General features: G+C 39.5%; 1 protein-coding gene across 1 annotated transcript in view; it reads right to left on the bottom strand.

The window, feature by feature from the left end:
* inpp5d (inositol polyphosphate-5-phosphatase D) overlaps positions 1 to 22,376 on the bottom strand; it is a 52,633-nt gene extending 30,257 nt beyond the window's left edge. Inside the window, exons 1-9 of the mRNA XM_056751132.1 lie at positions 21,933 to 22,376; positions 20,988 to 21,051; positions 10,580 to 10,715; positions 9,207 to 9,372; positions 8,697 to 8,837; positions 8,468 to 8,558; positions 728 to 805; positions 535 to 612; positions 73 to 196 (exon numbers count right to left, since the gene is read on the bottom strand). Coding sequence (XP_056607110.1) covers positions 73 to 196; positions 535 to 612; positions 728 to 805; positions 8,468 to 8,558; positions 8,697 to 8,837; positions 9,207 to 9,372; positions 10,580 to 10,715; positions 20,988 to 21,051; positions 21,933 to 22,069 — 1,015 coding nt within the window. The 5' untranslated portion in view covers positions 22,070 to 22,376. The remainder of the gene's footprint in view (positions 1 to 72; positions 197 to 534; positions 613 to 727; positions 806 to 8,467; positions 8,559 to 8,696; positions 8,838 to 9,206; positions 9,373 to 10,579; positions 10,716 to 20,987; positions 21,052 to 21,932) is intronic.
* Positions 22,377 to 22,916: the final 540 nt, after the last annotated feature.

The raw sequence follows: 22,916 nt of genomic DNA, 5'->3' as shown, positions 1-22,916 counted from the left end.
TATTTGATTCTAATTAGTCAAACGCATTCTATGTGTATGGTTAGATACTGTATGTATGAAGTTATGGCATACTTTTATTGTGCACAAAATATTTATCCTCAGGTCCATCTTTGGACTTCTTGAAATAAACCTTCCCACCTTCCACATCTACCTTAAGGTACATTTTGTTTGAAATTCCAATGGATTCAGATTTTACCTGTAAATACAAAAACAATAAATGTGTGGTAGTAGTTTGCCAGTCATGTGTAGAGTAGTTTTTAATTGCATTTTACTGTTGCTTTGTAACACAAGCAAGTTCTCAGTTTGCAAAAAACAAAACGTCAATGCATTACTATATGTCACACATTCACAAATATCTCTCTAGTAGAGCAACAGCTGTATTCTCTTTCATTATATCAACAACATAATAAGCATAAAGGCAACATATAGCAGGAGGGCACTTGCTGATCACTTAACATTTAACAACAACTTTAAAATACACATATACTGTACATTTAATTGAACAATATATTTTCTGTTTAAATCATTTCTTACTTCAAACGTCACAGGGGGTATCAGTGACTTTCTGTGTCCTCCTTCATATCCAACTGATTCAAACACTGTACTCTTAATCTGTAAAAAAAACAGTGGGTGTTAGTCTATGACAAAAAGTTAGTATCTGTATAGTGTCTGTATTTCTGTATAGTGTCATGCTTTGTGTGAAAATATGAATAGAGTAATGCAATACCTTGTCTTCAATTGAACATATAAGCTTAGTCAGCTGCTCAAGTCTAAAAGCCACAGACTGATTTGCATCAACAGAAAGCTGGAACAGATGAAAAAGGTAATACTTTATTTTGATAGCCCATATAAGATATTTTACAAACTATATGTAACTTTGCAACTTCTCTATTAGCATTCATCAAAAGTATTATTTAAAATTGTATTTTGTTAATTGCTGTAGCACAGGTATGTCTATAATATGTCTGATAAAGATCTGGATATCTAGAAAACATCATATAGACAACATCATCTGACCTTCGAGACGTATTACAGATGAGCAAACTATGTTTTGCAGATGTATTGGAGATATAAATGCAGACATCAAATTGATTTATGCCAGATGTATGTGTGCTATCAGGGTGACAATATATTCTATGTGTGGGGCACCGGACAAATTATTTTTTACGTTAAAGCAAGTTTTTCTCACAAGTGGTACTATATTAAGCGTAGATAAATAGAAAGTTAGATATAGACAGGCTAGTGATTAGAAGTTTGACTGACGATAGGCACAAAGCAGCTCATAAGTGGACATATATAGGGCCCTATGAAAACGCGGATGGAATCGCGGTATATAGGCATAAAAACGAAATTTGTTTAACACAGAATGGTACAGAATCTGGCAAATATTATTTCTTAAACAGAAAGTAGGGCTGATGCTAAAAAAATTCAATTGTGCTATGAATAACATTAGATAAATTCAGACATGGTTTAAATATGATATCTGCTTGTTTTTGGCACTGGTTTATTAACATAGTTGTACATTGTACCATATCTTACAGATTTTTCCTTGTATGTGGCTCAAAATTTCTCACTTTCAAGTGAATAGCATACTGACGTATTTTTCATGTGGGCAAATGTCATGAACGGCAGGACCCAATTGCAGGAAGACGGTGGTGTTAAACAAGAGGGTTTATTGTAAACCAAAAAAAACACAAAACAAGGACCCAGGAGGGGGTTAAACAAGATCGGCGAAAAAACAGGAACACGCACTGAAAAAACTAAACTAACAAACACTAAATTCAACACTTGACATCAATACGATAAACAAACAAAAAAACTAGACTCACTTGACCACCAGGACAAGGAACAATTGCACACTAAATATACCGCAACTTACACAGGTTAAGCAATACTACTATACCCAGGGATACACACACAATGACCGAGCACAGGGCAATGAATCATGAGGAAGGGGTGACAGACAAAGGTTTAATTACAGGGGAACAGGTGTAGGGGATAAAACCCTCAGGGAAGGTTAACGAGGAAACGAGAAGGCGGGAAACGAAGACGCGGACCAGAGGGAGGGTATTGCAAGCCGATAGGCTCACTCACTATCTCTCCCTCCACACACAACCTAAGGCTATGCCTTGACTCCGCCTCAAGACCAAGAATAGACATGACATGATGGCGGAATCATGACAGGCAAATATACTAGCATTGTAAGTACCAACTTACTTTTGCACAGGCCCGGCCAGATATGAGATTCAACCCCTGCCACTGGATAATAAATAGGCTAAAGGCTTTACAAGGTGTTTGGTTCCACCAAAATCAATCACAAAGCAGTCCTTATGCTTGCTGCAGTGTTGCCACCCCATAAATAATTTTCTAGTTCTGCCCCTGTAAGTTTGGCCTATGGGGAATAAAATGAGACTCAGTAGTACAAAGTCACAGGAGAGTAAGAATGATAAGTCAAGAAGTAAGTCAATGTATGTATTCTTTGGCTCAGCCCCTTAACCTTTCACTGAGAAGCCCCTGGATCCAGAGACACCATCTTTATTGCAACAAAAGTCCAAAACATGCCGCCCCTATTGTTGTAATAATTTCCACTTCCTGTATCAATGCACAAACGTTACCAAGCTTACTCAAGAGCAAAGGAAAGAGTAGATTAAATCTAACAAACGCTGTTGGAGATTTCAACATCAAGCTGCTTAGTGCCCCCAGAGAATAAGCTGCTCCATACTGTATGTAAAGGCAACATGTTCAAGCCCTGCATTAGGTGAAACTCAAGCTAGCACAAAAATCAAGTACAGAGACAACTTGTGGTCTGGTTAGCGTTACTTAGGGATTCTTTATGTTGACAGTAGAGCAGGGATCAGTCAAGGGTTGCTAAAAGTCAGTAAAGTTCTCTTACAAAATGGCTATCACACACTAGAGACATATGCCATCTTGGATGAAGGCTCTGAGAAAACGATTCTCCTGTAGTAAGTAACAAAATGGCTGTTACTGTTACATGTTACAAAAAAAAGTTTTTTTAATATATTCACCAAACTATAATGGCTCACAGTACATTTGTGTAATGAATATATGGACAAACGATATGTCCAATGAAAGAACAGGGTCTCTGCTTTTAAACAAAACCGTACTCTTCTATCTTCATTTGTTCTTTTTTATCACTCCTGAGATATGGGTAGGTTTCTTCAAAAACAGCTCAGATAATAATTTTTCCACCCAGATGACACTCAGAACAATCATTAAAAATATATATGTTCAAGGTTCAGAAATTCTGTATTTTCCCTCAAAGGTGTGTAACAGTGACACCTGCTGTACAACAGTACAAACACAGATTGCCGTAATAACTCTTTGGCGGGGAGTTTTTTTTAATGACGAGAGTTCTCGTCCATGGCGGGGAAAGAGAAAAGTGTTTTTTTGGATACTTGTACTTTTATGACTGTATTTTTAAGACTGCAATTATACTTGTACTTTGTTACAAATTAAGCTAATACTTCTACTTTGCTACTTATAAAATCACACTCTTTACTGAGTACAATTTGAATTAATATTCAGACCTTTTGACAGGCATTTTAGTAGCAAATAAATATATTCGACAGTAAACGGACCAATAGATTTTGGATCACAAAGCAGACACCGGTTAACGCAATCCCTGCACTTCCTAAACGTCTTATGAAGCGAATCACAAGATTTATAAGAAACTGAACATTAATTACAATGTTATAATCGAATATGTGACCAAGAACACCATGTTGCGGTGGTCCTTCAAAGACTTTGAGAATACTACCTGTTCCTCAACACGGAAAAATGCAGCTTCCATAAGACCTCCATTTAACTCCTCGGTTACAACATCTCCCAATTAGAAGGAATTGGATGAGGGGAAGGTAGCTGCAGTCCGAATCTGGAGGAGTGGAGACACTAATCATCCCTTCCTCATTTAAACATACCATAAGAACCTCCAATATCTTTGTGAAGCTAAACGCTTAAACTCCTGTCAAGCACCAACTTCACTTTCACCATCTGGCTACAAGAATTCCCGCGCCAATGCTGTGTCATGTTTGTTCAGTCTTTCCCAATAAGAACCTATATCAGAACCCATCATCCCTTTTCGTAGAAGATCTACCTTCATCATCCGGTAATCGATTCTCTAAATCATGTTGTCTGATCTCCCTTAAAGACTTACCCTCCCCCCTGGAGACAGCAGAACTACTATTCCAACATGTGTTCCATTACTTCGGTATCCCCGAAGATGTCGCCCCAGACCAGGGACCCTAGTTCCTCTCCAGGGTGTGGAAGGCATTCCTTACCCTCCTTGCTGTGACCATCAGTCTTTCATCTGGTACCACCAGCAATAAAACAGACAAAAAGAACACAAAATCCAGGAGGTAGGAAGATTCCAGAGCACGTTTTGCCATGACCACCAGGAGACCTGGAGCCAATACATCAGTTGGGCCGAGTATCCTTTGCCGCCACTTGACTCAGATACCAAACACCCCTGTTCCCTTGGATGGGGGAACCGTCGGAGGTACCCACCATCAACCACCACTGGTTCCAGAAGAGCGAGAGGGTCTAAGACTCAACTCAACACTACCTCCCTCCAGAGAGCCATACATCCTCTCAAGATCCAGGAAGACACCCAGTGTAGGGAAACTACACATTTACTAGAATTTAAATGTTAGAATCATACCCGATTAACGTTGTTGTTGGTGGTTTTTAATGACAACATCTGGCTGTGGGTTTGAAGTGATTGCAATTACAGCCTTTCAGTTGAGTTTGTGACAAACCATTTTGCAGTGTTTACATATTGTTTATTGCAGCTTAATATAATTCATTAAAATAGAAGTTTAATTTGTTTCATTAAGTACATGTTGATTTTGATGGCTGCATTTTTGCAATTTGAGTTTTTAAGGTGAATAAAAATATATTTTCCCTATACATTTCATCACTGAGGATTTCTTTTTAAAAAGTCAAAAAATCTTGTCGCTTTCTTGTGAACCCAGTCTCGTTTCGTGGGATAAGTGTCTCGTCACACCCCTAGTTTTGGAATAAGTAAAACAGAATTTATATGTTTGGGTGAACTATCCCTTCAACCCTATACCCAACCCTAATTTTAACCTAGTTAGTTGATATGTAGTTGCAAAGTTATTTAAAGTCAGTATAATGTCTAAAATGTCTTTTAAAATAGTGTCACAAAAACGAACTAAACAAAAAACAAATAAAAGTTAACAAAAAAACATAACATTCAACAAACTGTTCAAATTAAAACAAACTGTAAGGAAACTTACAATCTAATCATTTAAAATGAGTTACCTGTACTCAAAACTGAAATCCTTCCGTTAGCTTAAAACTTTTAAGTGTCCCAGATAGCAAGCAACCATTGACTACCATTATTGTGATCAGTGTATGCTTTAGTCAGGCTCTTGACTTGTGTTTTACTATTAGGACATTTGCCTAGGTTCTCTTTAATTGTCACAGTTGTTTTATGTTTTGTTTGTTTTTTCCTCCCATGGCTGTTTTCATTATTAGTTAATTAGTCCCTAACCTGATTCAGTTTCCCTTAATTACATTTCCCTTGTATTTAAGCCCTGTGTGTTTTTCAGTTCATTGTCTGCTATAGTTTATGCTACGTGTGTTTGATGTCAACGTGTGTTCCATGTCAACGTGTGTTTCTGCCGTGTTCCTGCTGTGTTCCTGCCGTGTTCCTGCTGTGTTCCTGCCGTGTTCCTGCTGTATTCCTCCTGTGTTCCTGTTTCCCTGTTTGCCTTTTGTTCTTAAATTGAAGTACCTATTTTGGAATACCCTTTGTTTGGATGCTTTCTTCTGTCAGCACCCGTGACGGAATAGCAGACCTTCAGTGATGGAATTAGTCCAATTATCTCCAGAGGACATCCTCCTGGATCTGCAGCAGGATGGGCGTCTCTGGAGGATAATGTGGAGGAGTTTGTTGAGGTGTGTTACCGGGTAAATTGGAACGATCCAATTCTTAACTGTGCATTTTTGACTGGTCTGCATGACGATCTGCTCGTCCTCAACATGCTCCCCGCCGCAGAAGAGTGTCCTCTGGAGGACTTCATAAATCAAGTCATCCAAGCGGTTGGCTCAGAGTTCTGCGTCGGGATGGCTGATGGGAACTTGGGTGATGGTCATCCAGCACCAGTCGTTGGCGGTGGGTTCGTTCCGGCTCATCCCGGATCCACAACTCACTTCTCCACCACCCAGCTGCAAGAGCCGGTTAAAGGGGACCTGCTCTCGGATCCGGTCCTGTCCGGTCTTCCAGATGCCATCGAGCCGGTTCCCTCCGGTCTCCAGAGACTTTCAGAGCCGGTCCTGTCCGGCCGTCCAGAGGCCTTCCTGCCGGTCCTGTCCGGCCTTTTAGAGGTCTTCAGACCGGTCCCGTCCGGCCTTCCAGAGGCCTTCCAGCCGGTCCTGTCCGGCCGTCCAGGAGCCCGGCCGCCGGGGCCTGCTGCCCAGCCCCCGCTGCCCATCCGGTCCCATCCGACCGCCGTATGAGCACCTGGAGTCAGCCCAAATATTTTTTGGGGGGGACCCATTTGGGAGGGATAGCTAGACCGGTCGTAGGGCTCTCGGTGCGGCCCGGCGTCCTCCATGCCTCCCGAACGGCCGGCGCCCTCCAGGCCTTCCGAGCTGGACGTATCGCCACCAGGACGCCCACCTCACAGTTGTTTTTTATGATTTGTTTGTTTTTTTCCTCCCGTGGCTGTTTTCATTGCTACCTTGTTTCAATGTCCAAAATGTTTCTCTTTGGATTACCTTGTTGAGTATTAGTAAGTGTTTAGTTTTGCCAAGTGTTGTTCTAATCTAGTGTTAATGAGTCTTCGTTTCTGTTTATCTGTAGTATTATTATTATTTATTCATTATTATTGCTTGACCTCCTCGTGGGTATTTTGTTTATTTTTGTCTTGTATATAAATCCCATCTGTTAAAACCCCTTCATCCCCACTGCCTGCTATTGGGTTCTTCCCCAGTGTACTCCTGACACTTTAACCCAGGGGTGTCCAAAGTCATTCCTGCAGGGCCTGTGTTCTCCAAAGTTTAGCTTCAACCCCATTCAAACACACCTGAATAGCTAATCAAGGTCTCATAAAGCAGACAAGAAACTTCCAAACAGGTGTGTTGAGCCAAGTTGGTGCTAAACTCTGCAGGACTGTGGCCCTCCAGGACCGACTTTGGACATCGTCAATAAATTATCCTAGAGATTGGATTGCTTTAACCGCTGAAACAGTGTGTTAAAACCTGTTTGTTTGGGGTAAATAGCAAAGAAATCTGATAGCTGTTATCAATTGGTGATTTAATCATTATGAATCACTGATTAAGAGTGTGTTGTGTTATTACTTTGTGAAGTGCTTTGATGTTACTGATTAGTGTTATGAGACAAATCCTCAGAGACAAATTAAATATGCTAAAAAAATAAGTTGAACTGTTAAATCAATTAGACATGAATAATCACTGTATGAAACTCAACAGTGGTGCACCAATGCATGCTGGGTAACATCATAGTAAAAAAACTCCTTCATGATTCCCAGCATGCATTGCGGTTGATCTGTTTATCTGAATATGTTTTATGATTGTCCCCATTGAGGTTTGTATGACGAGTGATTTCTAAGTAAGTCAGTAAATCAGTGGATCCCAACTCTGGCCCGTGAGATCAATTTTCCTGCAGAGTTTAGGTCCATCTAAATCAGTGACTTCAGGAACAGACGCTTTCAACTTAATTTTGGGCTGCACAGATTGTTGTGCATGTCGCATTCAAATACAGCGAGAGCAATTCAAAGGCGTACCGATTATTCTGCACTTTAATCGCTCTCGCGGTACTTAAATCTCATACACTGATAGATTTGCGCAGCATCGCATTAAATTGAACGCATCTCTTCCTAAATATGCTGGTTAGCTTGTTCAGGTGTTTTATATCATAGTTTTGGCTAGACTCGGCAGGAAAATGGATCTTGGGGCCAGAGTTGAGAACCTCTGCAGAAAATCATTCTTTATTTTGTCAGAATCCCTGTGCATTTATGAACTGAAACCTTTTCATCAGTAAGAAAAGGATAAAAGTCATTATTATTTGCAACAGCTTGTACACTTCATTAAAATTTGACATCAATTGTGAAATCTACTCCAAACTGACCTTTTCAAAGTTCTCTTTTTTTAATCAACATGCAAGTGTTAATTCTGAAACACACACAAGCACTGACAGCAACTTAATAGAAGCCCAACTAAAGCTAACACTGTGAATCATAATGGTATTTTAATCACGTGCTAATATTTTTTTAGTAAAGTGAACACAATTAAAACAAGTTAATTTAAGTAATGATTTTGAATCAGCAGTACTTAATTATACTTGATCAGTAAGTTCAGACAACAATTATTATTGATACACTGAGTACACTCAACTTATCCGGGTTAACAGTGCATGAAACATTTCTTCTCATATTTTTTAGTTGTCTATCATTTAACTTACTTGATTTCTTAGTCTTCCAGAGCCAGGAGATACAGGCTGATCCAGAACTTTCTGCAGTGCCTCGAGACTTGGAAGTGTGCGAGAAATTTCACTACAAAAAATTTCAATATTAATTTCAAAGTGCAAATTGTACTGGTAAAAAAAAGGTGCTGATATCAAAACAAAGATATCACGCTTTTGACAAACAGCAGTATTTCTTGTCACAGTATAACAAGTTGTTTTCTCTGACCTGTTCAGGTTTTTGCAGATACTTAGTGTGAGCTTTTTAAAGTGAGGCAGAGTAGGGTTTCCATTTTGCACCTGTTCGGCATCATGATACAGAGATGTGCAGAAATAATCCTGGATGGATTTCTGATGATCCTCGGTGAGACTGGATTTCAAACACCATTATTAACAGACCAGAAAAATGCTAGATGATAAAATGACTTGAACTAAAGAGATAATTAAATATATGCCAGGGTCATCATCAGAAGGGTCAACTGGATATGCCTTCCTGGTGGGGCCAAATAAATGCTCCTTTCCACTGCAGGGTGGATTGGGCCTGGATTTCAACTACATTTAATCTTTGGCAATTTGAATTCAGCAGCACCCAAAATATATACATCACAGAAATACAACATTCTAATCTTTATGCTAGAAGCTAACCCCATTAGTACAACGCAAGTGTCTTTCTGGTATTAAATGATAAGAAAATGTACAAGCAGTTATTTTACAGTATGACAGATGAATATCATTGTACTTTGTTAAGTCGATTTGCTGCAGTCGCTGGAGATAGGTGTCTGAGAATGAGGCCTGGGTTGTCTCTGCTCCTCTTTCCATTCCTCTACATGGGTCACCATGACAATCTTTACCTTCATTACTTGTAAAGTTTCTGGGTGGAAGCTGAGGTGGCAAACTGATTGGCTCTATGGAAAAGGATAAAAAAGAGCTACTGTATTACAGCAACAACAAAAGGAGTCTCTTTCAAAAATGCATTTTTCCCTACATTTACTGTTATACTGTATATTACACTTAAAGGAATAGTTCATCCAAAATTGTCTGCATTGACTTGACCATAGTTATTTTTATTCCTACTATGAAAAGTCAATGGTGATCAAAGAACCCGCAAGTAGACTGAATACTTCAAGATTTTGAAGAATCTATTTAATCTCTAGCTCAAATGGTAGAGCATTGTGTTTGTAGCACTGGCGTTGTCCTAGGGAACATACACGCTGATCATAAGTAACGATTGAACGGTGCGTAGGTAATTTCTTCCCAAATGCATGAATGTTCAGTAAATGTAAACCCTGTTGGAAAAGTCAACATAAGCTAGTTGCTGCATTTTGAGTCATGGACTTACTAGTCAGTGATCACCTTGGAACTGATAGAAAACAGCCGACCATATTCCAAAACACAGATACCAGCTGAAATGGAATATTTTCCAGCAGGGAACTGTATGCCGTTTTATTATATTATGTACTGTAAATTCATTTATCATTAAGCAGGTATACATGTTATCTGTAAATGCACTCCTTGGGAACTGAATCCATGTTGCTAGCACCGTACTGCCCATTGGGACAACTGAGGGCTGTTGCATGTTTATTTATCGCAACTATATTTATGTAATCAGTCAAGCGTCAGACCTCTACGTCACTGTCCACATAGAGCTTAAGCAGGCTGCAAGACTGACAGATAAGCAAATGTGATGCGCGTGTGACAAAGTGTGTGTCCCTAACATGTGTTTATATTTGTATTTTGAGTGCAAGGTTTACGCAGAAATAACTTTTTGTGTTTCTGAAACACATTTTAAAAGGGGCATTTTAGGCACCTAATACACACCACTAATCCTAACCTCGGAGTTAACAGTGTGTATCATATGCAAATAAAAAGTACTTTTTCCGTATAAATAGCATGCCAAATACAAACATAAACTTGTGCTTTAGATACGCAGCACTGGTGACTTGGGTAGGACAGACATGGAGATACAGACATTTATTATTTATTTTTCGCCACTTCAGGACACTCAAACACATCCATGTTCATTTAAATAAGTCAAATTCACCAGTTTTGTGTTGGTGAAGTACCACCTAAAGTTAGGATGCTCATGGACGAATCATATTATAATTCCCTCACCTGATTCATCTTCTGGCTCTTCCTCTTTCTGCACAGCATACTGAAGGTGTGTCACCAGACCCATGTTTTCCTTATGATATGCCTCCACCAGGTCTGGCAGTGCAGAGAAGAACCGAATAGGCACACCCTCAGATGCCTACAAGGAAAAAGAAACACGATCAGGTTAACAATAAATCAATGACCTTAGTTGTATCTTTGCGAAACAACTAAACCTTAATAGCTTAAATCTTAAAACTTCACTATATTGTGCATTTTTCTTCCCTTTTCAAAAACCAACCGTTTTTACATGGTTTGCTTTAAACATACTGCCTGTCACTTTTATGAGACACTTTTTTCAAAAGGAATGTTGTAGTCCCTCTAAGCTTCACAGCATGTCACCTGATCTGACTTATGTTTTGATGCAGCTTAGCACATTTTGACTAACCTAAATGCCACAATTAAGACATGTTAAATTTTCCAACATGTAAAATGCTAACAAAATTATGAACGACTGCTAATTGGATGCGTTCTTTGATTAAAAGTGGCACAGAGTATCAACAGACACGGGATTGTGTAACATTTGTTTTAGTGCCTCCGATTTAAAAATTAAAGATCACAAATTCATACTTTTGGGTATGGGTCAAAGTAAATAAAATGTCAGCATTTAAAGCATCTAAGCAGGTCTTATTACAAAAGGTCAGACAGACAAGAGGCCACAGACATTATTTTAATACACACCTCCCACATTTTCTTAGATGATTTATAATCTTTGGTTTAAGGTGAGCACAAACATGTAGCTTAGTTTATTAGTTTGTTTTATTAGACTGCAAGACATTTACTAATACTTTACATTCAAGACAAGTTTTAAGAGGAACCCTGTGGTTTGCACAACACCCAAGCTGGTGGATAATTTAATACAGAGGCTGTACTGCAATGCAGGCTTGAAAGAGGAAGATTTGTGGTAGGGCCCTTGTGGGGAATTTTCCAACTCCACAGTTTTAGTTCCATTCCTTGAGTGCAGTTTACTTCTAAATGGCATTCAAGAAAGAACTCCAGTGGTTCAGCTTAATTAAATAAAGCGATGAGGATACGTTTTGTGCACAAACCCCCAAAAATACAGACTATATTCAACTATATTCCTGACCTCCATGTTAGTTTTCAACACAGGTTCACATGCTCTTGTGAAAGCGCGTTGGAAACTAACACGGATGTCTGGAAATTGTGAATATAGTCTGTATTTTCAACCCGGTCTCATCAATTGCCTATAAGTAACACACTGTTGCATTATCGTGCAATATGTACGCCAAAGTTCGATTTTGCGTGCATATGGTACGCCCCCTTCCCCACTTGGTACTGTTTAGGAGGGGTGGTAATGTCACGGTTTTACTCTGATTTGTTTTGTTTTTGCGTTCTGTTCCTAATGTCCTTATTAGTTAATTAGTCCCTGATTCAGTTTCCCTTGATTGCGTTTCCCCATGTATTTAAGCCCTGTGTGTTCCTCAGTTTGATGTCTGCTATTGTTTAAATGTTAATGTGTGTTCCATTCCTGGTTCCTGTTCTTCCTTTGGATTTCATATTTGTAGTAGAGTAGGCGGGGCGACACCGTGGTTCGAGTCCGGTGAGTAATTGTGAATGAGTGCCAGCTGTGCGCACACCGGGCTCGAATCACGTAGGAGATAGGGAGCATATAAAAGGAACGAGGTACCGGACCGTTGAAGAGAGAGGACCGGGCCCGAAGTGTTTGTATATGTATTTATGTTTTACTGTGTTGTTGTTCGCCATCGGTTAAGAGGTGGCTCTGGTGAAACGGAAGTGCACAGTGCGGTCACGTCAAAGCTTCGGTGGAACGGCGACCTTTGCTGCCGCGCCCCTGGGTCGAGGTGGGGTGGCTTTCGTCCAAGCGGGAGCGGGGGAGTTGCCGCCGTCCGCCAGAGGCCGGAGCCTGCGTCTGTCCCCCGAGGGGGAGGAGCAGGGGGCGGAAGTGCCGAGTGCGGCCACCGCCTGCCAGAGGCCGGAGCCTGCGTCCGTCAGCCCAAGGGGGAGGAGCAGGGGACGGGGAACCCGCCCCGACTCCCAGATAAAGGAGGAGCCATGGTTAGAGTCCGGTGAGTAATTGTGAATGAGCGGCAGCTGTGCGCACACCGGGCTCGAATCACGTAGGAGATAGGGAGCATATAAAAGGAACGAGCGACCGGACCGTCGAAGAGAGAGGACCGGGCCCGAAGTGTTTGTATATGTATTTATGTTTTACTGTGTTGTTGTTCGCCGGCGGTCGTCCGTGAGGGGCCGCCGGCTGTTATATTACTTTATTAAATGTTTAATCCGGTTCCCGACTCCTTCCTTCCTTTTATTGAATCTTATTACAATATTAAAATACCTTCTTTGGATTACCCGTTGGAGTACGCTCTTTTCTGCCAGCACACGTGAACATGGCACAGGGAAGCCCATGCCTTGCATTGTGGAAAATTAAGTCTACATAAGTCGGCTCCTAATGCATTTTCAGTTAAAGTGAAGGCGCAAGAACAACTTCCATCATTCAATGCACTTGTATTAGTTAATATTTAGCTCTCTAAAGTTATCATAGAGCGCCCTTTAGTGGACTTATTTGCCCACCAGAGGGTGCATTTTTTTGTCAGACCGGTCCCAAGGTTCGTAAATATTTTGGTGGCTGTAGTTTAAAAGCTAGTATGAGTTAGAGTCAGAAAATTTAGTCTCAGATTAATGATAATTAGTTTGATAACATTATGTTGGCTTTCTTAAGCCAACGTAACTACATGGCTTGGCTTGACAAAGCTTAGCCTGAAGAATCTATGATAGTTTGAAAGGCTTTAGGTTTTAGGATTTTTTAACATGATTTATAAAAAAATATGTGAACCCAGTCTGTAAAAGCCAAGCTAAATTCTGAAGAAAACCGGTCTTAGAATGTTTTTATCATGAATTAGCATGATGCTAACATGATTAACACATTGTTGGCTGGATGCTAACGCGATTAGCATGTTGCTAAAACGATTAACACGTTGCTAGCATGATACTCCATGCCACGAGTGAAACGAACCAACCCCCATGTCTATATAATGTTCTGATGCAGACAGAGATATAAGTCTGGCTAAACGGTTGCTAAGCTTAACTGTTTGGTTTCTGTGGGCATGGCTTGGCATATGATACGCCAATGTTTACTTGTACCTGCAAACAGCAGCCATTTTTAAACGTACATGAAGAGGAAGCACTGAAATAATTAAAATAATACTGTTAGGTTTAGGTTTAGTTTGAGTTAGGGTAGAGGTTATAATCTGCACGCACGCTAACATTAGGTTTAGGCTTTGGGTTAGGGGACAGGTTAATGAGACAAATTGCTGTTTAAGATTCACACAAGCTTAATTGGCGTATCATATCTATGCAAAAATAGGCACATTATATGCACACAAAATCAAACTTTGGCGTACGTATTATACGATATTGCACAGCGTTATGCAATTAATGTGAATGGGCTGGTATTTTTGTTTTCGCACAAAACGCATCCTTTTTGCTTTATATAATTAAAATAATGTTTATACTGTGGAGCATGAGCTTGCCTTCTAGTTTGTCTTGTGTGCTAACTATTTCTCATTTTTAAGTGTATAAACAACATTTCATCGAACAACCTTGGTAAATCGAAATTACTCTTCATGACCGGTGAGTTATGGCTTCTACTGCTAATATTGTTACTTGCAGCTCTTGTCATATGATTAGGTTAGCCTTCTCTGTCGCGGGAAATGTTTAACATGAGATAATATAAATAGGAAATTGTTAGGCTGACAGAGAAGATCTTAAAATTAGAGTCTTTCATCCAATCTTTATTTGAGGATTGTAAGAGTTTAAGGGCCATAGAAAACATTGCGGTTAACGTTAGTGTGCACAGTTCGGTTCCGGTGTGGCCGGCACCCTCTAGACCTCCCGAGCCGGGCGTATCGTCCTGGAGGCTTCCCATTCTACCATGTCATGTGTTCCCTGCACCAGCCCCCAGGACGCCCAGGGAGTCTATGGGATCGGTTACTATGTTGCTGTAAATAGTTGCTATGGGTGTGGCTTCATAGCTTCATCCTGGGAGACTTATTGGCTGCCTAAGTTTAATGAGCCTACCCCATGTCTTTACGACACTGTTATGCAAAGATATTCATCTGGGCCTTAAAATGGCAGTCTATGGGATTGGTTGCTTGGTAGCTGTATATGGTTGCTAGGGCATGGCTTGATTGCTTCATGAGTATCCTGAGAGACTGATTTATTAACTGAGTAAAAGGAACACATCCCTTTGTCCCAATGAGACTGCACTGGGAAGATATGACACTGAGGCTTTTATGATGGCAGTCTTAGGGCATTTCCTTCCCCATTATAAATCTATGGGTACAACTTACACCCCATTCTGATGTATTTTTTACAGAGCCTGGCAGCCTCCTCAAATTTGATAACCGGCATGTCTCTATGAAATCCTTGCTCCATTAAAAATTCTGCGCAATTGTAAATCTATGGGATTTTTTGCCCAATTTTTTGTATGCCGGCCGGGTTTACAACTCTTTCACTGTTTGAGTTATTACGCCAAACAGTATTTGTAGTGTTGTACAGCAAGTGGGGCTATAACACACATTTGTGAAAAAGTACAGAATCCCAAAACCAAGAACGTTTATGTTTTAGTGTTTTTTAATGATTGTTATCTGGGTGGAATCTTTGGCAAAAAAACGTTAACTATCTCAGCTGTTTAATCAAAGTGATGCATAGAAACCTACCCACATCTACGGAGCGATAAAAAACAAACAAATGAAGATAGAAGATATTTCTTTTGTTTAAACGCTGAGACTCAATTCTTTCATTTGACATATTGTTTGTCCATATATTCTTTACAGAAAATTTACTGTGAGCCATTAAACTTGGGTGAAAATGTTAAAAAACGCTGGCATAGGCTGGCAACTTTTTCTTTAAAAGGCTGGCGGAAAATGAAATAAATGTCATAGCACACTTCTCCTCAACATGCCTGTCAAATTGAGCCCTCATTTATGGGTCTTCGAGAAACCGTGTGGGACAAGCAGTGTTGGGTAAGTTATTCTGAAAAAGTAATTAATTACTAGTTACTCATTACATATTCAATAGTGTAATTAGATTACTGTCCAAATTACTCTGTCCAAAAAGTATTTAGTTACTCATTACTCATTACTTTCTATATCCTACATCGACCTTGATTAGTTAAGTGATTCAAGGATAGACATGAAATGGCTTATTTAATTCATTCAAATAAACAATATTATTAACTGACCAAAGTATTACAAATGTGAGCACAGGTTTTAAAGTAAGACTTAGAATTTTGATGTCAATTACACTATTGCACACGCATATATTTCACAAAGTATTTAGTTTAAGTACATCAAAAGTAACTGTAATTAAATTACAGAAAACATATGAGTTATCCCTTACTTTACTTTTTCAAGGGAAAAGTAATTAAAATACAGTAACTAATTACTTAGTAACTAGTTACACCCAACACTGGGGACAAGTTACGTGTAGGCTGCAAGAATTCAGCTAAGTACACTGGAGCCAAGTTGTGAACTAACAAACAAACAAGAGTATTTTTAAATAAATTCTGTGCTTCACAGGAAGCCAATGAAGTGAAATTAAAACCGGTGTAATAGACTCATATTTCCGCTTTCCGGTGAGAAGCCAAGCTGCTGCATTCTGGACTAACTGTAGGCGAGAAACACAAGACATCAGGTACAACTGAATGGGTACATACTCAAATGTAAGCAATCCTGCTTATATGTGGTGGGTTGAATGCAGACTATCATTGTTTTGTCATGAGTCTATCAGTCTTGTGCTTTAATTAAAACACCAGTTGGTTTTGCAGCTGCACTGTCATGCTGATAGAACAATGCTTGCTGTAATGAAGAGGAAAGAATAGCTTGAGGGACAAGACACGCACACAAGAGTCTCGGCGAAGCTTTGGCAGCTAAACAGCCAACTATCACAAGGTCACACATTCAATACGATGCACAAGATAGTAAATGGCTTGTAAGATGGCAGATGTGTTGAGTGGCTATTCATTACTAGACCTCATTTCGTCAAGTGACCTTTACGCTATGACCACAATGCTATAGTAACACAAGAGGGATTCTATTTGCCTTAACTTTAAAACGTCTCTTTAAAAATTTAAGTGAAGCTTCAGCTGAAGCAATACTTTCCTCAAAACTGAGAGCTAGCTAAACTCAGTGCTAGCAAATCACATTGAATATAGAAACAGTCCTCCTGACAATATGCTTACTGATATTACAAGCAGAAGTGGCCCAATGCACAACTCAAAATAGTTCCCCACACCCAACACTGTCTGTGTAAAAAGAAAGGAACAGCTATAACAGATGACGTCAGACGTCAGGGCCAAAGAAGCTCATGGAGAATGTATTTTCTCTCCAATGCATACTCCAGCTTTAATCATCCTATTAGCATGGCCTTGTAAACTAACGGTACTGTAAAGTGTGTTGACAAAATGTTTTTATGCTCTTCTACTTCCAAGTCGTTTTGGATGAAATTAATAAATGTATATGTATTTGTATTTAAATGTTCCAGTAAAAGAAGTGACCTTGATGCACGCAGGAAAAAACACGTTGTACCATCATTATACAAATTAACATGAGTTGAGAAAATGTCAAAATGTTTTCGTGCCCGTCATTTAACTACAAAAATAATGGTCAGACTGCTTATGACTGATGTGATTTCAGTACTGCTTAAGCATATTATCAAGTTATATACAAATGTAGGTAATCTAGCATCAAAATGACATTGTAAAAAGAGTAAAAACAAAGATCCTAAACATTCCCCTGTGTTGAAGTTCACTGCTGAGTTTAATGTTTTTAACTCAAGGAAACACACAGTAAATAAGCATTTTGTACTGAAAATCTATTTATTTTGATCTGAAAATCACAATGCACATATTTATAATTTTAAAGACATAATATAGGTCTCATGATTTCTGCAGTGCATAAGAGAATTTATCGGGGTCATTTAATAAAAATCTGACATTTTCCATCTTTAAGTGCTATAATCGGGTCTATGGTGGATCTACCAACTCAGAAAACATAAAAAAAAAAAAAAAAACAGTAACTTTGTTTGCAAGCCTGTGACAAAACGAACCATTCAGATCTCACCTTCTGACATAGGTAGCGGTTCTTATTAAAACATTACCGCCCCTTTATCTGTACGTGTCCACCCATATTGTTTTCGCAAGCGAAATATGGAGGATTTTCATTGAAAATAAAATAAATCCATTGCTCTCTTGTCTCCTGTGAGGCTGGCAATAGTGTTTTGTGCTGGTCTGTGCAGCCATACAACTGAACAGTTAGCCTGCTTGCTCCGCTTTGCTTACTTTTGCCGTGGTGTCGGAACTAATTCACACATTTTGCATGTGAAAACAAAAATGGAGGTAGCACCATGGGTGGAAAGGTTGAGACAAAGGGGCGGTTATATTATAATAAGAACCGTTACCTACGTCAGAAGGGGAGCAAAATCTGAACGGCTCGTTTTCTTACAAGCTTGCAGAGGTAGACTACAGAAACAAAGTTACTGGGGTGTCATTTTTCACTTTTCAGAGTTGGTAGATGCACCAGAGACAACATAAACATGGAAAAAGTCTGATATTCATTATATGACCCATTTTAGACATTGTCTAAGAATAAGTCTGACTAGTTTAATTCAGTGAAGAAAGACTGTTGCGTAAAAGAAGCTCATGGTTGTCTTTAGAAAGACAACAGCTTTTTCAGTAAATCACACAGCTTTGTAGAAAAAGTAAGACACCGAACAACTTTAAACAAAATAGCCAACAATAGGGTTAAACGCAGTTTTTCCATTCCATTCCATTTTCTACCGCTTATCCGAACCACCTCGGGTCACGGGGAGCCTGTGCCTATCTCAGGAGTCATCGGGCATCAAGGCAGGATACACCCTGGATGGAGTGCCAACCCATCGCAGTGCACACACACTCACTCATTCATTCACTCACGCACTCACACCCTACGGACAATTTTGAGATCCCAATCAACCTACCATGCATGTCTTTGGACCAGGGGAGGAAACCGGAGTACCCGGAGGAAACCCCCGAGGCACGGGGAGAACATGCAAACTCCACACACACAAGTCGGAAGCGGGAATTGAACCCCCAACCCTGGAGGTGTGAGGCGAACGTGCTAACCACTAAGCCACCGTGCCCCCCTAAACGCAGTTTTTCTTTGCCGAAAATAATTGTATATAAGAGAAATACTATGCAAATAATGATAAAAACCAATCTCCGTGCATTTCTTTCGGATAAGAAATAATTTAGACTTGCAATCTCTATGTATCTGGAAAAATAGTCCACAAAGAAATGGTACCATTCGAAGTCCATCTTGACTCTCTGCCACGGATGTTCTTGAAGTAAAGACGATAAGAGTGGTTCACAGTGAACTGGTTTGTGCATATTGCATGTGAAACTATTCCACCATCTGACGAATGTGTTATGATATACCTGGCCACCAGATGGAGTGTTGTGCTCTGGCATGGCACTTTGTTAACCCTTGATGCCCCTCAAGTAATTTTGTCAGAATTAAATTTTGCTGTGTCTTTTGAATCACCAGCCAGTTACCGTTCAACAGAATATCATATAAGTTCTGCTCTCACTTGCCAATATGGCATCAGTTCTTAGTTTACTGTATGTTTAACTGGCAATCCAGCAAGGCAATGTTCTTTACATTTTTGCAGGTTATATCCTAATTTTATCTGCTCCAATCTGCGATCTGTCACCAGAAAGGAAGACACAATTGTATCCACAAAGATCTTTCAAGCTGTAAGTCTGCCTGTGATCGACTTACACCCAGGGGTGCACACGAGAGCGTGTCTGCTTTGATAATTTTTCCCCCAGAACATGATGAATGTCAAAATTGAAACTCAACAGGTGGAGACGAAATCTTAGGATCCTGGGTGGGAGTTTGTCTAGTCAACTGCTTCCCAGTAGTGGTATGAGGGGTTTGTGATCAGTCAGGATCGTGAAGTGCAGAGAAAGTAGGTATGACCCTAGTCTCTCCCACACTTATATCACTGCTGGTGCTTCTTTTTCAATCTGCGCATAGCTCTTCTCAACATCTGTTCGACTCCTGGATGTCATTTGTTTCCAAGTTCCATCTTTTATTTTCTGTGACAACACGGTGCCTAAGCTGTTGAATGACGCTGCAGCAACTTTTGTCTCTCTTTCAGGTGAATATGGAGTCAGCGCTTTTGGTGAACTCAATTCTTCTCTCAATCTGTACAATACTGCGGCTCATCCCACACCCATTAATTTCTCTGTTTGAGCAGGTCCTCCAGTGGGGAAATTATTGACACTAGCTGGGGTAGGAATTAAGCGAGGTAGTGTGCCATTCCCAATACTTAGCGCGAATCTGCAACGCAGTTTGGTACTGGCATGTGTAAGATAAAACTGACCTTGCTTGAATCTGCCTCCAATCCTTTTGCTAAAATATTGTGACCCACGAAGAGTTAGCATACTCACACTTTTCATTAAGTGTGAGTCCCAGTGCTTGAAGTCTTATCAAGACATTGTTTTCTGTGTCTCGCCCAGCAGTAATAGCACAAAGACATTGTCTGTCTTGTCTCAAATTGCATATAACAAGGAGTTGATCTGTGATTCCTCAGGTTTTGCACTCAATGTTGATGCTAGAAGAAAGCTCTCTTATCCATCTTGGGTAATCCCCTGAATTTGAGAAGTTGAATGGCTCTGGATGCATTATCTGTACTGCTGCAACAGCCATCTTTCTGCTTTTTTTCATGCGGTGCTCTCTCTCTTCTTCTTACAGTTCACATCTGACAACATGTATTATGTTCTCTACATTATTTCAGTAGTAATCATGCAGTATACTGTCATGTCCGACACACATGGCGATACCCACACTTAATTATAACCCTCCCTTCCGTCTCCCTCACTTACGTCATTCCCCTGCACTCTCTTATGCATCGTGAGTAATGAAGTCTCTACTGTTACATCAGCTACTGTAGTCCAAGCCTGTTTTTTGTTGTTATTTGCACGGTAGTCTCAAAATTTGTTCATTTAAAAATGACATGGAAGCATTGTATTCCTCTAATATATAAATATTTGCAGCAAAAATAAACTGGATTTAGTTATACTTATTCTTGCTGTTTTGTGATCATTGCTGTGTTTATACAAACGTGTTTTATATCTCTTGTCAGACAATGGAAATAGTTTTTGGGGGGTTTTTGTGGGCTGTGGTGTACAACTAGGCTACAGTATAATTCAGTTAAATAGAGCGCATTGCAATTGACTGATGTAGAACTACTTTTTAGGTGTGCATTTACTAAACAATAATGCACACCCCTAAAACGTTCATCAGCAACTCAGAAATATGTTAAATTAATAAGGTGAATTTCTTACCTGAACTGATAACTTTTTCTCTTCGTTTGGTAATATTCTGTAGGTATACACACAATTCTGGTAGCTGTAAAAGAGTGATGCAAAATGCTGCATTACTATCACCTCTTTCTCCCCCTTCTCTAGCAGGGACTGTGTGGCTTTAACAATTGTTGAAACTTTATATCTCAGCACCTCTCACAATATTTCCTCCTTAGGATGAATTGCCACATTTTTTGTCTTACAATTTTTAAAGGCGCATTTTAAAACGCTTAAATGTAAATGTAAGCCTATTTAGAGCCTAGATAACTCATGAATAGCATGCTGTATGTTAGCATGGTAGCTCTGTTATCACATATCTCACAATTTGGTACAATTAACACATTTTGTCTCAGGTATCACTCTTTGTTTATAATATATAGCAACTATCAATAACAGACTTCTTCATTAAACTGTTTATGGGAAATTTGTTTGCAACACACAGTGCAAGCCTTATAGCATTACATAAGTAGTTACAGGGAAACTGATATCAGTTTGCAAACAAATAGAGCTCTGTTTTGAATATTGATACTGTAGGTGATAACAGTAGCAATCTTTTAATCTGGTAGCAAAATGTACAATAGGTTCTCAGAGTTAGAATATGGAATGCAGTGAAAATGTATACCATATGGACCAATGCATTTATATATTTATCTGACCCAAATTTGGTTCACAGTCAAAAAGCCAAGCATATTTTACATGCTGTGTTTAAGATGGGCTTAGTACTATATGCCAGTCCTTCAATGTTGTAAATATCTCTGCAAAGTATTTTTTCTCTTAATAACACCAAAACCCAAAACATAATAAAACTTAATCATAAACAAATAATAAACTTACTCATAAGCACACAAACATTTAATCCTAAATCTAATATAAGTTATATTTCACTTCTACTAGAGCTCTAGCTTTGACACTTGTGGAAATACTCACAGTACACAGAGGGCATAAGCACCCTGTATAGATTCACTGTCCCGTAGGAGGAAGCTTCCATCCTTGGCTCCTTTGGAGAGAAGGTCCTCAGCTGTAGACCGAGTAATATTGCCATGGTACCATGGTTGAGAAAACATCCTTTTACACTTCTCCTAGAGTCCGTCCAGGAGACACCCAGGTTAATTTGACCCCAGAAAGTTTTCAAAGATGATAAACATATGGTCAGTTTCAAAGTCTCAAAGTCTGCTTCAAGGCGTTGATAGAATTAACGTCTGTTCCTGCTCTGTCTAGCTAAAGGCTTGCTGTTTCTCTGTCTTCCTGTTAGAGGGGCGAAAGCTACAAAAAGGAAGCTGCCACAAGCACAAGGGTGAACTTCCTCATTCTGCACACAGAGCAGTTTAAAAACGCAGAGAGAGAGTGAGCAAGCAAGCGAGAAGGCCGAACAGCAGGTTGGTTCACATGTTCACACAGCTGTATGTACAAATGAGGTGAGAAAGGTGTATGTGGTTTTATATGACCTACCGTCAGAATGCTCTTTGATCCCATATAAATGTTCAACCTTGCTAAACAAAACTATGGTTAGCAGGATAAACCAGCTTAAAGCCCTTATGCAAACTGGGAAATGTGATTAAACGAAGAGTGTTAAGAGGTCGATTATGAATGTATTATTTTTACCCAACAACTGATCTCAAAAAGGAAGTATATTCATTTTATTTCGGCATGGATTACTCACAAAAAAGAAATAATAAAAAAGAAAAATAATACATATTGTATAAAAACAGTGATGTTCTGAATAAATATTCAAATATCATATGCTCTTTGCTGCATTTGCATGTTCTGACCCTGAAAAAAACATAGCTAAACAGGTCTCCAAGCTTAACCTGTACACTTGTTTTAAAGGGATGTGATAGCTTTAGGTTTTTTAGCAGGGTCTCATGTTTGTATGGCAAGTGCACAACAGCATAAACACTTTACAGCATCTGG

The sequence above is a fragment of the Triplophysa dalaica genome, chromosome 6, assembly GCF_015846415.1.
Source record: "Triplophysa dalaica isolate WHDGS20190420 chromosome 6, ASM1584641v1, whole genome shotgun sequence".
In the NCBI taxonomy this organism is placed as follows: Eukaryota; Metazoa; Chordata; class Actinopteri; order Cypriniformes; family Nemacheilidae; genus Triplophysa; species Triplophysa dalaica.
This window is presented reverse-complemented; position numbering and strand designations above follow the sequence as displayed.